The sequence below is a fragment of the Oncorhynchus kisutch genome, linkage group LG7, assembly GCF_002021735.2.
Source record: "Oncorhynchus kisutch isolate 150728-3 linkage group LG7, Okis_V2, whole genome shotgun sequence".
Classification (NCBI taxonomy): Eukaryota; Metazoa; Chordata; class Actinopteri; order Salmoniformes; family Salmonidae; genus Oncorhynchus; species Oncorhynchus kisutch.
In genome coordinates this window covers 32393487-32406673 of record NC_034180.2, presented here as the reverse complement: position 1 = coordinate 32406673, position 13187 = coordinate 32393487, and the positions used below count along the sequence as shown (strand labels likewise).

Genomic DNA, 13187 nt, shown 5'->3' with positions numbered 1-13187 from the left:
ACCAAGGCGTGCCAAAACCCTCGGCATATTGTTTTGGTGCGCATACAGGTTACATTCATTACAAGTGACGTAGGCTATTAGTTGTGGCTCGAGTCAATAGCAATGAAAGAACTCAGTTAGACTTTCTGTTCTGTTAACTAATCAACTATAGTACTTAGGCCTAATTGTAAAAGTGAATAATAACAATAATAATAATAATAATATTATAGAAAAACATTTTTTATGTGATTTGCTTTTTGTAGAGGGATGTCATAAAACTATTAAACCTGTTATTATGTTCACATATCATACATTTTTGTGAAACGATCAATCAAAATGTAGGCCTCTGAATAACTCTGAATATCCAAAAAATGACGTTTTCATTATTCACATTAATTTAAAATAGTCATACCTTTGAGAGATAAAAAGCTGGCGTTGATTTTCTCCTGAGCTGTAAGTGGCCGACTGAGTTCTCCAGTCAATTCAAGGGGGCAGTAAAAATGCATCCACTGAAATAAGTCGGATGCCACCAAACTCCTGCAGGGATGGTATTTTCCCTGTCGTTGTGTTCCAGCCACAACAGCATGTCTTAACATGGCTGATATTTAAAGATATTAACTTATTTAAAAAATACACCACCAGGAATTAGTATTATATCTGGTAAATAATATATAAGGGTAAAATCTTCGGTTAGTCCGCCTCGTATAGTATTCCCTATACCCTGGCTGAATTTTGCTATATCAACTTGATCAGAGCAGACTGGGCGCTCTGTGGATGGGAGGACAGTTTTAAGGAAATAAGTCTCCCTAAATCCCCCCTTGCTACGCAATGGAATGTGAGAGGACCGTGTTTTAGCCTCCACTTGAAGCTCCTGCTTTTCGCCCGGACGGTTTTGTCACCGGCCCCAGAATTGTCATGGATTCGTGGGGAATGCTCCATGTTGTTTTTAGCTCTTGCTATAAGTCATTATTCGTAAGATTAAAATACGGTGGTTATTGATTTTACCTTTCCCACTGGTTAGAACCATTTATTAACCGTGGGGGTAGTTTCATATTTACCATAATTGGGAACAGTTTATATAAATATAGTTCTAACTTCAGTGTGCTAAATAGACACAAAATGTGATCATGTCAATTGTGATGATTAAATGTGCTCCGTCCATTAACCACTCAAATGAGTCTTGATGCAGGGACACAATTGCTCCTATCCATTTGCTAAGATTTGCAGCCCTGTGAGTTTGAGGTTTTATGATTAATTTACCCTCAGTTCAGGGATGAAAATGTGCTCAGTCGCCCCTTCGCTGCCATTGGCTGAGGAGTTTGCGTCAAAGCGTAGCTGGCGACATTTGCTTCTCAGCAAATCTCCCCGCGAGAGAGAGAGACAGAGCCCAGCTTCGAGTCCTCCAGACGTTCTCATTGGCCAGCCCTCTCTACAAATCCAACTCCAGCAACTTCCCCAGAACAGACTAACAAATCACAACCGCATGTATTTTACCGTCATAAACGCTTTTGCACTATCCCATACATTGGTGCAAGTGTTGAAGATGAACGTTTTGTTGGTATTTTTATTCGAATATATCCAAAGCGACAGTTACTTTTGATTGTTTACATTACAGGATTTCGAGAGAGCTATTTTATTCAAGGAAAGAACTGGACAAAGAACATTCTACTCCGGCCCACAATCGAGAGTAAGTTGCCATTTATTATTATTATTATTTGTATTATTATTAGACTATTATTATAGCCTACCATTATACGTATAGGAGTCGTAATTGTTGTACAACAAAAGGATGTATTGGCTACCTATTAGCCTATACGCTACACAGACAACATCCCACAGCAGAAATATATATCAATAAAATGTCATTAACAATATAACAATACATTCATAAAATGTGTATTAGGCCCTATTAGGTCACTGTGTTTGGACAACAATTTATGGTCAATTAACACCTTGCATAACCTGGAGAAAGAGAGAAACGTCCTGACACATGTTAATCGAATGATTAAAAAAAACTCATTAGACCATTGAACACTCCGGTGTGTATTGTGTATGGATCTTCCATTTTAGCCTGAAGCCTACTGTAGGACACTGGAAAACAGTTTTATGACACAGTTTCTGTCCTAAATGTGACAATCAATTCTGTCATTTTAAAACTCAGCGCTAGTTTGTAGCTACATTTAATTCAATCCAAATAAGGCTAATAATTTCAGCCGTAATTTTGTCTTCAATAGAAATATTGTCTTGGAGAAATTTGAATAGCTAATGTGTTTTCGACTCTTTCGATTACTTTCTTCAATCTGAATGCATTCCAGTGAATGTTCTCAGTTGGTGTGAAAATACATGCAGACAAAGGGCGATAATTGAGGAGGCGTGTAGTGAACCCTCTTTCCGCCTGTACAGCACCTCCCTCCCCTACCGTCCTATATGGAACGGCCAGTCGTGACAGGGCACGCGGGAGGGTCCTGGCAATTCTCGGAAATATAGCCTAACATCTCAAACATTTAGCTATTTTTATTCGCGTATGAGCTGTTTGCTTTGGTTTATGCAAATTACGCTTGACCTATAGTTTAAAAAACAAATGGCCCACATTTGCTTAAAAAAAATAGTTGTATTTGTTAGAGGGACAGGTGTGTTTGTCCGTAAAAAAAAGTCTTACATGTAAAATAATCAAATTCCCATTCTAAAACGGAATCTTTTCTAACACTTTAATATCGATTGAGTAGCCTAAAAAAAAACAATATCTGGAAATGTGTTAGTCAAGTTATAGACCTGATGTTTCTTTAAAAATGTAGCCTATAGGCTATTATTTAGCATAGTCCTGTATATTGATTTGTTTCCATTAGGCTATCCATATGTCTAACTACAACGAAAAACTGTTTTATTGTGATTCTGCATGGCATATGGATATTAAATGAAAGAGGAGAACCTGACTTATTTTCTTCAGCCTGCAAAATTATTATTATTATGACTGAATGCAGTGCAGAGTTGAGGATAGCGTCCTGTAATTAGGCTGCGCGTGCCACCCGGATTATCTCGTTAATTCATCAACATAAACATTTATCATAATTAATTATTGGACAGGGTAATTATTATTGAGCGGGTGTGCAACTGGTAGACGAAGTCTGTTTTAAGTGTGACAGATTGAGTGGAGGAAAAAAAACCGTTGGATGGATATTAAAAAATGCCACTCCGGTCGAATAATCAAGAGACACTGGGGGGGGGGGGTTACCATAAATGTTATTTAAACCAGTTCTCCAGGTTGAACTGTTCCAATAGTATAGAATTGTTCAATCTTTATGAAGATACTCCTGGAAATATGTTGTTAACCTCTCTTTAAATCAGACATATTTAAAGTAATTGAGTAAGTGTTTTTCTTACAACCCTGGCGCTTGCAACGCCAGGGTTGTGGATTCAATTTCTGCGGGGGACCAGAACGAAAAAAGTATGAAAATGAATGCACTCACTACTGTAAGTCTCTCTGGATAAGAGCGTCTACTAAAATGGAAATGTCCATGCTCTATAGGCTACCTGAAATAAGAGAGTGCATAACCTACAATCAAATATATTCAAGTTAGTCCTATGCTGTGTCATTAGTCAGTTCAACAACTAAATATTTCTGCGAGTAATATTATTTTTTGATTGATTCATAACCAATGTCAATAAATCATTAATGAAGCATGTATTTACCAATAAATGACATTATTTAGGCCAATTAAAAGGAATTAGGCCTATGTACTCCAGGCCCTTCATGAATCATCTACATTGTCTAAATAGGTTACTTTATAGCAGTTTGATTGGCAGGGCTGATGTTTCCTACAGCCCAAGGCTGAGGGTTTTTTAATGGGTTTTAACACCTTAAATTAGTCAAGAGGCGTTTTGACAGTAGGAGATAGGGGGAGGGAGTTAGCCTATAACTGCTAATAGGGTTGGTTGCCTGTTTGGCTAACTCAAGTCCCCTAAGCGTGGGCCTCCTTATTAAAACATTTCGATTGCCTTCTGAACGTTATTCAACCTTGTAAATCTAATTACAGCAAGCAATTAATTAGGATGGAAATTGAGAAGAACCTATTGGGCACAGTCGAGTCCCGTACTAGTTTTAAATTGTTAGCTGAAGTAGCCTTATTTTTTCACATTTGAATGGCATCCTGTTCACGTTTACAGCGATTACTTGTGCGGACAAAACCAAGAGCCATGGTGAAAAGCTTGGCCTAGTGAAATGGCTACAGTACAAAATGGGCCGATAAGTTGACTGCATTGTTAGCTACTTTACGCCAAAGGTTTTTGTTATCAGTCTCATTTATCGGGCCTACAGTGTCTTTGTCTCGGCAAATGGCCCCCAATCAATTCCCTTATATTTGAGACAATTAGCTGGGCTCTATGTAAATGATGATCCTTGCTGCGTCCCAATGTGTGTGCATTTGAGCGACTGTGTTTTGTTCTTTGAGAGTACTTGTTGCAATTAAGGATGTTGCTTTTTTGGCCTGGGGGGTGGAGGGGGAGGGGGGGGGACGTTTGTCAAGATGAGCCACGCTTTCTTGAAGAGGACAGCTGGGGCTCTGGGACTGTTTTAAAAGCACTCTGCGGTTGGATAGGGTTTATTGCCAACTAATCACAGCGCTGAGTCCATCAAATGCTATTCAAACTGGATGCAACTTACTTTGCTCAATTTCTTCTCTTTTTATGATTTTTGGAATAGGCATCCAGCGCCAAAATCGAGACCTCGAGAAAAATAACCAATAAACAACCAAGGACATCTACGGGCCATACCCAATTTTCAACATTTTCTCCAACTTTACCCCCCAGTCCAACATTAGCATGATGTCGTATCTCAAGCAACCACCTTACACAGTCAACGGACTGAGCTTAACGACCTCCGGAATGGACCTTCTGCATCCATCCGTGGGCTACCCAGGTAAGTTCCAGCACTTTTTACGCGTGTGCATGGATGCTTTAATAATTTATGTCAACTCTTCATTTGCTTAGATTTTCCAATTAGGGTCAAATCACGTAAAGCCATCATGGATATAATGCCTCTGGTTACTGATTTATATCTAAAACATGCTTTTTTAACACCAAGGGATGAATGTAAATAATGCATTATCATAATGCTAAAATGAGGCAAGACATCAACTAAATTTTGCATTCTTTTGTACTGACTTAAAAATTCTTATTTCACTAAATGTTTGTAAAATGTCATTGGTCCTGAATTCGTCTTATCCCTGAATAGCAAATACATGTTAAACAATGTTGTTATAAGTTACACTTAAAAGTGAATACATTCACAGTTGTGTCACAATATCCCTACTTTGTATTCTGATAATCTCATGTGGGTAGAATTAACATTTTTAGTTATGTGCATATGTTTATTTTCAACAGCGACGCCCCGCAAGCAGAGACGAGAAAGGACGACTTTCACACGCGCACAACTTGACGTTTTAGAGGCACTGTTCGGAAAAACTCGATATCCTGATATATTCATGCGCGAGGAGGTAGCACTGAAAATCAATCTGCCAGAGTCTCGTGTACAGGTGAGTGTTGACACAGGCACAAATACTCCCTATCAATGAATAATATATATCCGCTGTTTGTGGCAACTCAAACGAGAGGAGACAGATGGCCATAACAGTAATTGGCATGGCAGTCATAAACAAAAGCTTTGAAAAACAAAATAGACTACTACTCAGACTACGTTTACTGTGTCAAGCAGTGCTTTTCAACATCAGTATAATAAAACATCTCCGAAGTCTATGATCAACACAACACACTTTTTTCAAAATGATCTGGTTCACACGTAAAAGCCTATTTGCGTCACATTTTGCTTTTACGTGTGAACCTTTCCTTACTGTTTGGGTGATTAATTGTGTTTGCTATTTTGTGTTTATTTTAGGTTTGGTTTAAGAACCGAAGGGCAAAGTGCCGCCAGCAACAACAGCAGCAGCAGAACGGGGGGCAGAACAAAGTGCGACCAGCCAAAAAGAAGAGTTCTCCAGCCAGAGAAGCGAGCTCTGAGAGCGGGGCGAGTGGCCAGTTCACACCGCCCTCAAGTACTACTTCGGTCCCTTCCATATCAACCAGCACCGCACCGGTATCTATTTGGAGTCCAGCTTCCATCTCTCCACTGGCTGACCCTCTTTCTACATCCTCCTCCTGCATGCAAAGATCCTACCCAATGACCTACACACAGGCCTCGGGATACAGCCAAGGCTATGCCGGATCAACGTCATACTTCGGCGGAATGGACTGCGGTTCTTACCTTACACCCATGCACCACCAGTTGTCTGGCCCAGGGACGACAGTCAGTCCTATGAGCACCAACGCCGTCACAAGCCATCTGAACCAGTCCCCTGCATCCCTCTCCACTCAGGGCTACGGAGCCTCGGGGCTAGGCTTCAACTCCACGGCGGACTGCTTGGATTATAAGGACCAAGCGGCATCCTGGAAGCTGAACTTCAATGCCGATTGCTTGGATTATAAAGACCAGACTTCATCGTGGAAATTCCAAGTCCTGTGAAAAGAACAATATGGCTATGTAAACTATTCAAACGAAGATAATGATGATAAATCAAACATCTAGCCCTGCCATCCTTCAATAAGATATATCCGTAAAAGACTGATTATTCGTGTCGCCGGTATGAACTTCGAGAGAGAAGGGGGGGGGGGGGGGGATTTCGGTGGCGGCTGGTGTTGATGGCATGAAGTTTGTCCCCGTCCAGCAGAGGAGAAGTTATAATTTATTTTAGCACTGGCAAAGATATTTTCTTTTCATAAATCTCACAGGTTGAAGCCATCTCATCTGTCTGTCAGTGTGTACCTCTATGCTTACAGTACAGCACCTGTTGGTTAATTGAAGGAAAAGAAAACTTGAAGTCGACTCGTAGTAATTTATGGTACATCACAGCCACGAACAAATCCTTATTCAAGAACAACATTGCTAGAGGAGCCAATCTTTTGGTTAAGTGCTTGGGATGGACAGGCTTCATTTAAGCCTCTTACAACTTGCCGACCTATTGGCGGAGGAACACTTTGACCAGGAATGTTGTGTGGACTGCGCTCCCCCGAGGCGACACGGATTGACTACTTTATTTAAGAAAAAGTGTTTATAAGGAATCAAAATGTAGTTTCTAAGAGACAATCAGTGTGTGTCTTATATAAATGGTACATATGTGTTTGTTTTTTAAATCTGTGCTAGCCTTCGAAACTGTGATCTGTTGTAATTGTATGCAATTTGTGAGCTCCCTCGCATTAGCGATGACTCTCTGCTGTGATTTTAATAGATTTGTAACTTTTTGAACAACAAGAAAATAATGGATAATGGTTAAATAATGATTATTGCAAGAGACAACCTGACTGTCCAAACACATGGTAGAACATCTGAGGGGATACTGGAAAATAAATTCGATTGCTGAGACCTCTCTGGACTTAGCCTAGCGCGTCCCTATCCATTGATCACTCACGTTGATTGTGGATCCCTAACATGGCTCCAAAAATGGTGTGACCCCACCGCTGAACAGACACAAATAAAGGTCCTGAGATCAGACCCCCTCATTTATCAATGAGCTAAATATGGATTCACTATTGACTGTGTGTGAGTGTGTGTGTGTGTTGATACATATTTATGTATTTTACAACGTCATCCGTGGACATCGGATATGGATGAAACGCTGTGGAAGTAGGTTTATATGTATGTTCCCTCACCTTGAATTGAACAAATAAATATTCCTAGGAAGAGCCATAATACCATTTATTGGATGAATTGACAGAGAATGAACGTTGGATATGTTTATTGCAAACTACTGACTCGACTTCAGCCTTTCAAGCAAAAAGTCAAGCAAAATCTTGGTGGCCAAGATATATTGCAGGAGGCCTATGCCATTATATTATTTTACCACAGATTACAATATTTTCTAAATGAAATTAATGAACGAATTTAATAGAGGTGTGTTAATTAGGTCTGTAATTACTATCTTAGTGAGCAATCATTAGCCACACTTGGCCGTTCAATATCCTCTAATCAGCCTCAAACGGTAAACACGCAGCCTACTCTCTACATTGACCATTGTTTTAATAAATAAAACATTTAGCTGAAGTTTCAGTCATACATTGGATAAATAATACCAGAGTAGGCCTATTTCAAGTCATACAATATAGTTGTTGCTCTTTTCTTTGTCAAACCCACAGACACAAAACATGGATTTGACTCTTCCACGTTATAACCAACACAAATAGGCTACGATGACAGTGAACAGCCCTGCGTTGTTTATTTTTGCTATACAAAATAAGTTTAGGGCCTATGTATTTCTGCAACAGCCAGGGTATAGCACATTTTTTATATTTGGCTTTTTCTTAGTTTCCGGTGCTCATTTCAGATCTCAGAGACAGGAATGTGCTTCTTGGGAAAGTAGTGTTAATCCTGGCCTCAAAGAGAAACTAATCTCAATATTTTACTAGCGGGGTTTCTTTAGGGCACAGTCATTCAAAGACCGCCGCATGCTTCTGCCCAACCCTGCATTCCAAAAGCTGGCCTACCGTACCAGTTCGTTATAAGCAGCCTCCCTACAAACACACTTTGACTGAGTTTTTGTTCAACTCATGGATTGACTCGATCTCTACAAAAATAATGAGGTTATAGCAACGATTCATGCCACTTAGTAATAATATGGATGTATTTTAAGAACCTCTAATTGCAGATTGCTAAACTGAAGCTGCCCATATTCTGCAAACGTTTTCCGAAATCAATTAAAAGGCAACAAAAGATGTCTGATTAGTTAAGTTAATCAAATATATTGAAACGCAGCTCTCTGGAAAGTTCCACTACGACTCGTCATTGCACAAAGTTTCAAGCTTGCCTTGATAGTAAAACATTTTTTTTTAATAATCTGATTTAGGGGGTGCACTGTTTGAGAACAATTGGCACCCGGGAGTCCTCTGGAGCTCAATGGAGAACTTCTACAAAACTAAATCTGGCGAAGGCAAAGAAAGTGGGCGGGGAAAGGGTTTTACCGTCGGCTCCGGGTTATTTCTGAAAGTCCGACTCTGAGCATTTAACGTTATTGTGAGTTGACTGAGGCAAAGTCAGACAGGCAATCGAATCTTTAATTACTCCATGCCTATGCAGTAATTGTTAGAAGTCGAACATTCAATTAGCATCCTTGACATTGCCAATAATCTCTCTTTCATTCGAGTCCTCAGTAAAGGAAACACACTAATTAAAACCCGGGTTAGAAATAATTGAACCATTAAAAAGAGGGCTAAAGATTTGTATTTCATTCTTTTTATTCCATTTTATCCCTTAGTTCAGAAAAAGTGGTGACTGAACCGTGTGTGCGTGTGTGCTCGCGCGCGTGTTTGTGTGTGCGCGTGTGTGTTCGTGTGTGTACTGTAAATCATCATTATTATCAGCTAAAATAGATGGTTAGTTTAGATGTAAGTGAAAGTTCGGTTGTATCAACCTAAAGGTCTAGTTGAGTGCAAGAAGCCTAGTAATTGTAAAAATAAATAAATATATAAAAAATAACAACAAAAAACGTATATGTAACAAACAATGAAACAATAATCATTCAAATATAAACAATAGATGCAGTTGTCTGTGGCATGCGTTTTTAATGAGATTGCGTCTCCTCGTGCAGTGTCAACAACAACTGGCCTCTGCCCTCCAGAATGTGTTTCCATGTTTGAAATTGAAGGTCACTTGCAGGAAGATTTTTATAACAACGGACAACTTTCGGTCTGCTATAAGCATTTGGTTTGACCATAAATGATCAGTGTTCATAAGGGGAAATCCCAAATATAAACGCACGTAATTTGGACATGTGTGTAAAGTGTGGAATTAATTTTAGGCGCGGGAACTAAGGATTCGGATTGGGCCCTAGCGCACAGAGCCTGGTTCCGCTCTAGGTTTCGTCACTGTTTGCTCTTTGGGGTTTTAGCCTGTGTTTCTGTATAATCACTTTGTGACAACTGCTGATGTAAAAATGGCTTTATAAATACGTTTGATTGATTCACAGCACATAAACTATTCATGAGAGATTCTAATGGAAATATAACAACATTCAAAAGGCACTCGCACATCTGAGCAATCTAATTTGCAGGTTCATGGCAAGAATTGAACAAGAAGAAGGGAAAAGGAAACCGCACACTGCTCTTGATAGTATCACTGATATTAAATAAACTGACGTATCGGCCTCACGGCCTTCGTCAGAGCTTTTGTGATTTAAATTTTTTTGCACCCTTATCTAGACCTAGGATGGAAATATAACAAAAATCAACTAACTCATAAAATGCAATAAAAACCCCTTTGTAATTAGGGTTAACATAAGTTAAATAACAACATGTATACTCTCTATGAATGCTCATACTCAACAAATATTATTTTAGAGGTCAAATAGGCTGCTAAATAACTGTCAGACCAGGCTGGGCTGGGCTGTGGCTGGGCTGTGGTTGGGCTGTGGCTGGGCTGGGCTGGGCTGTAGCTGGCTGGCGGGTCAGACAGTGTAGTACAGTAGGGTTGACATATTCAGATGAGGAGCAACTTTAAGCAGGGAAACTTTACGCACAACTTTACGCACATGCACAACATGGTGATAAGTGATGATAACAATAAAAAGAATAGACCCAATGAGAATAATAATAATAATGCTAAAAAACAATACTAATTAATAATACTAAGAAGACAAAATCACAACCATCACCACCATCTAAAGCTTCTTCATCCAACGGTCCCCTTTTCTTTTTATGTCAGATGGTCCAACACCACCCTTAGACAATTGCTTTCATTTTTGGTGCAATTCTCATTTCTGGATTAGGTTTAAAATACAGGATTCAATATTGTTATGTCACATGCTTGTGCAAAACACCCATTGCATTTGTAGACCTATCATTAAAATAAATGAGCCACTAACTATCCATATGTGTTCCTCCATATGAAGGATGTGATTTATTTGCCTTCCTAATGTGTTTAACCATCGAGATCTAAGGAAGACGCAGAATAAATCATTCACCTAAACATTGCACTAATAATCAGGTCTTGTTGATAAGTGCAGTGACATTCTGAGAGACACAACAGGCTCACTGAGGGTTCTAACTTTTGAATGTGATATTTTAAGCGTGCACAAGTGACGGTGAGATTAGACACCAGGTGCGCATTCTCCGTATTGAAGACCCCATACCTACAGTCAGACTCCGAGTTTTAATCAAAAGCAAACCGCACTGAAGAGCATATGGGACCCGCAGACGCTGCATTAATCCCTCCGATCTTTTGTTAACATCACAACAATAGGCTGCACTTAGCCTACAGCACTCCTGGTCCTGCCAGCCATGCAACGCATCACCATAACCAACGTCGGGAAGGCCCACACCAAGTGCTCACTGGAGACGCCCGGATGCAACCTGCGCAAGACGCGTGAGTGGCCCGCGTGATGTTGGGAAAATGTTTACAAGCCCTAAAACGCATTCCCAGATTATTACCTCAAAGTAGGTGAACACGATCTCTGATTACAGGCTACGAGGCCATCGACTGACGCTTCAACAAATAAACAGCTGATGAGCACCTTCTTCTAGACAGGATCAACTATTATTGGACATTAATTAATTAATAAAAAAAATAAAAACGACAATATCAAAAAGTAAATGTGTATTATTAATATAATTAATTATAGCGTACTATGTATAGGGCTATTGGTAGTTTATTAGAAGTCAAGTCAACCGTTATCAGTTGACGATTTAGGAATGAGGACCACGATAATGAGTTTACATTTATGACAACCGCGTCCACTATTGTGCTGACAATGACAATTATTGCTATATTCTTTTGGTTTAACGTTTTCATATATCAGACGATATACCGTTAAGGAAGGACATTATATTTCAGACAGATTTATTTAGGCAAGAATATGGTCTGGAAAGTGGGAGTCGGCTAATGTGTGCATCTTGAGAAAACATACCCTGTCCCTAATTCCAAAGGTTGGCAAGCAACACTTAAAAGAACTATCCTGCAAAAATAGTATGCAAAATACCTTCTCATTATCAGTTCGAAAAGCTTCAATTTGTTCCCCCTTTTCTTTTGTCCTTTCCATCAGTCTCGGGTATGGATACAAATCCTCTATGGCTTGGAACATATATACTTTCGAGAAATACTGCATATATGGCTACATGTAAACAAAACACCCATCATTTACTTTGAGCAATGAAAAACTGGCACACTATCCGTATGCTACACATGCAGACCTCTCAAATTACAGATTTGGAAAAAAATAACAAATAATTATAAGACACTCTCAACCAATCATGATGAGATTTGTGCAGAATTCGACTTGAACAATCAATTTGACCTTTTGGCAAATGTTTAATGATAAATAAAAAATAAAAAAGATGAATGGTGTTAGGAGGAGTCGTTGGTGTTATGGAGAGTCGTTGGTGTTAGGGGGAGTCGTTGGTGTTATGGAGAGTCGTTGGTGTTATGGAGAGTCGTTGGTGTTATGGAGAGTCGTTGGTGTTAGGCTGAGTCGTTGGTGTTAGGGGGAGTCGTTGGTGTTAGAGAGAGTCGTTGGTGTTAGGGCGAGTCGTTGGTGTTAGAGGGAGTCGTTGGTGTTAGGGAGAGTCGTTGGTGTTAGAGAGAGTCGTTGGTGTTAGAGGGAGTCGTTGGTGTTAGAGGGAGTCGTTGGTGTTAGAGGGAGTCGTTGTGTTAGGGAGAGTCGTTGGTGTTAGGGGGAGTCGTTGGTGTTAGAGGGAGTCGTTGGTGTTAGGGAGAGTCGTTGGTGTTAGAGGGAGTTGTTGGTGTTAGAGGGAGTCGTTGGTGTTAGAGGGAGTCGTTGGTGTTAGAGGGAGTCGTTGGTGTTAGGTAGAGTCGTTGGTGTTAGGGAGAGTCGTTGGTGTTAGGGAGAGTTGTTGGTGTTAGGAGGAGTCGTTGGTGTTAGGAGGAGTCGTTGGTGTTATGGAGAGTCGTTGGTGTTAGGAGAGTCGTTGGTGTTAGAGGGAGTCGTTGGTGTTAGGTAGAGTCGTTGGTGTTAGGGAGAGTATTTGGTGTTAGGAGGAGTCGTTGGTGTTAGGAGGAGTCGTTGGTGTTATGGAGAGTCGTTGGTGTTAGGAGAGTCGTTGGTGTTAGGAGAGTCGTTGGTGTTAGGAGAGTCGTTGGTGTTAGAGGGAGTCGTTGGTGTTAGAGGGAGTCGTTGGTGTTAGAGGGAGTCGTTGGTGTTAGAGGGAGTCGTTGG

The 13187-nt window shown here is 40.1% G+C and overlaps 1 protein-coding gene across 1 annotated transcript; it reads left to right on the top strand.

The window, feature by feature from the left end:
• The first annotated feature begins 1241 nt into the window (after positions 1-1241).
• On the top strand, positions 1242-9788 carry LOC109893932 (homeobox protein OTX2). The gene is made up of 4 exons (XM_020487133.2): positions 1242-1666; positions 4679-4894; positions 5359-5510; positions 5870-9788. Exons 2-4 carry the CDS (start codon positions 4798-4800, stop codon positions 6491-6493), a joined length of 873 nt encoding a protein of 290 aa, XP_020342722.1. The 5' UTR covers positions 1242-1666; positions 4679-4797; the 3' UTR covers positions 6494-9788.
• Positions 9789-13187: the final 3399 nt, after the last annotated feature.

What these genes read in the sequence shown, in the direction of transcription:
- LOC109893932 (XM_020487133.2), top strand. Translation starts at nt 4,798, where the DNA reads ATGATGTCGTATCTCAAGCAACCACCTTACACAGTCAACGGACTGAGC. An exon ending in TCCATCCGTGGGCTACCCAG is followed by an intron (nt 4,895 to 5,358) that starts GTAAGTTCCAGC and finishes TATTTTCAACAG; the next exon opens with CGACGCCCCGCAAGCAGAGA. An exon ending in TGCCAGAGTCTCGTGTACAG is followed by an intron (nt 5,511 to 5,869) that starts GTGAGTGTTGAC and finishes TGTTTATTTTAG; the next exon opens with GTTTGGTTTAAGAACCGAAG.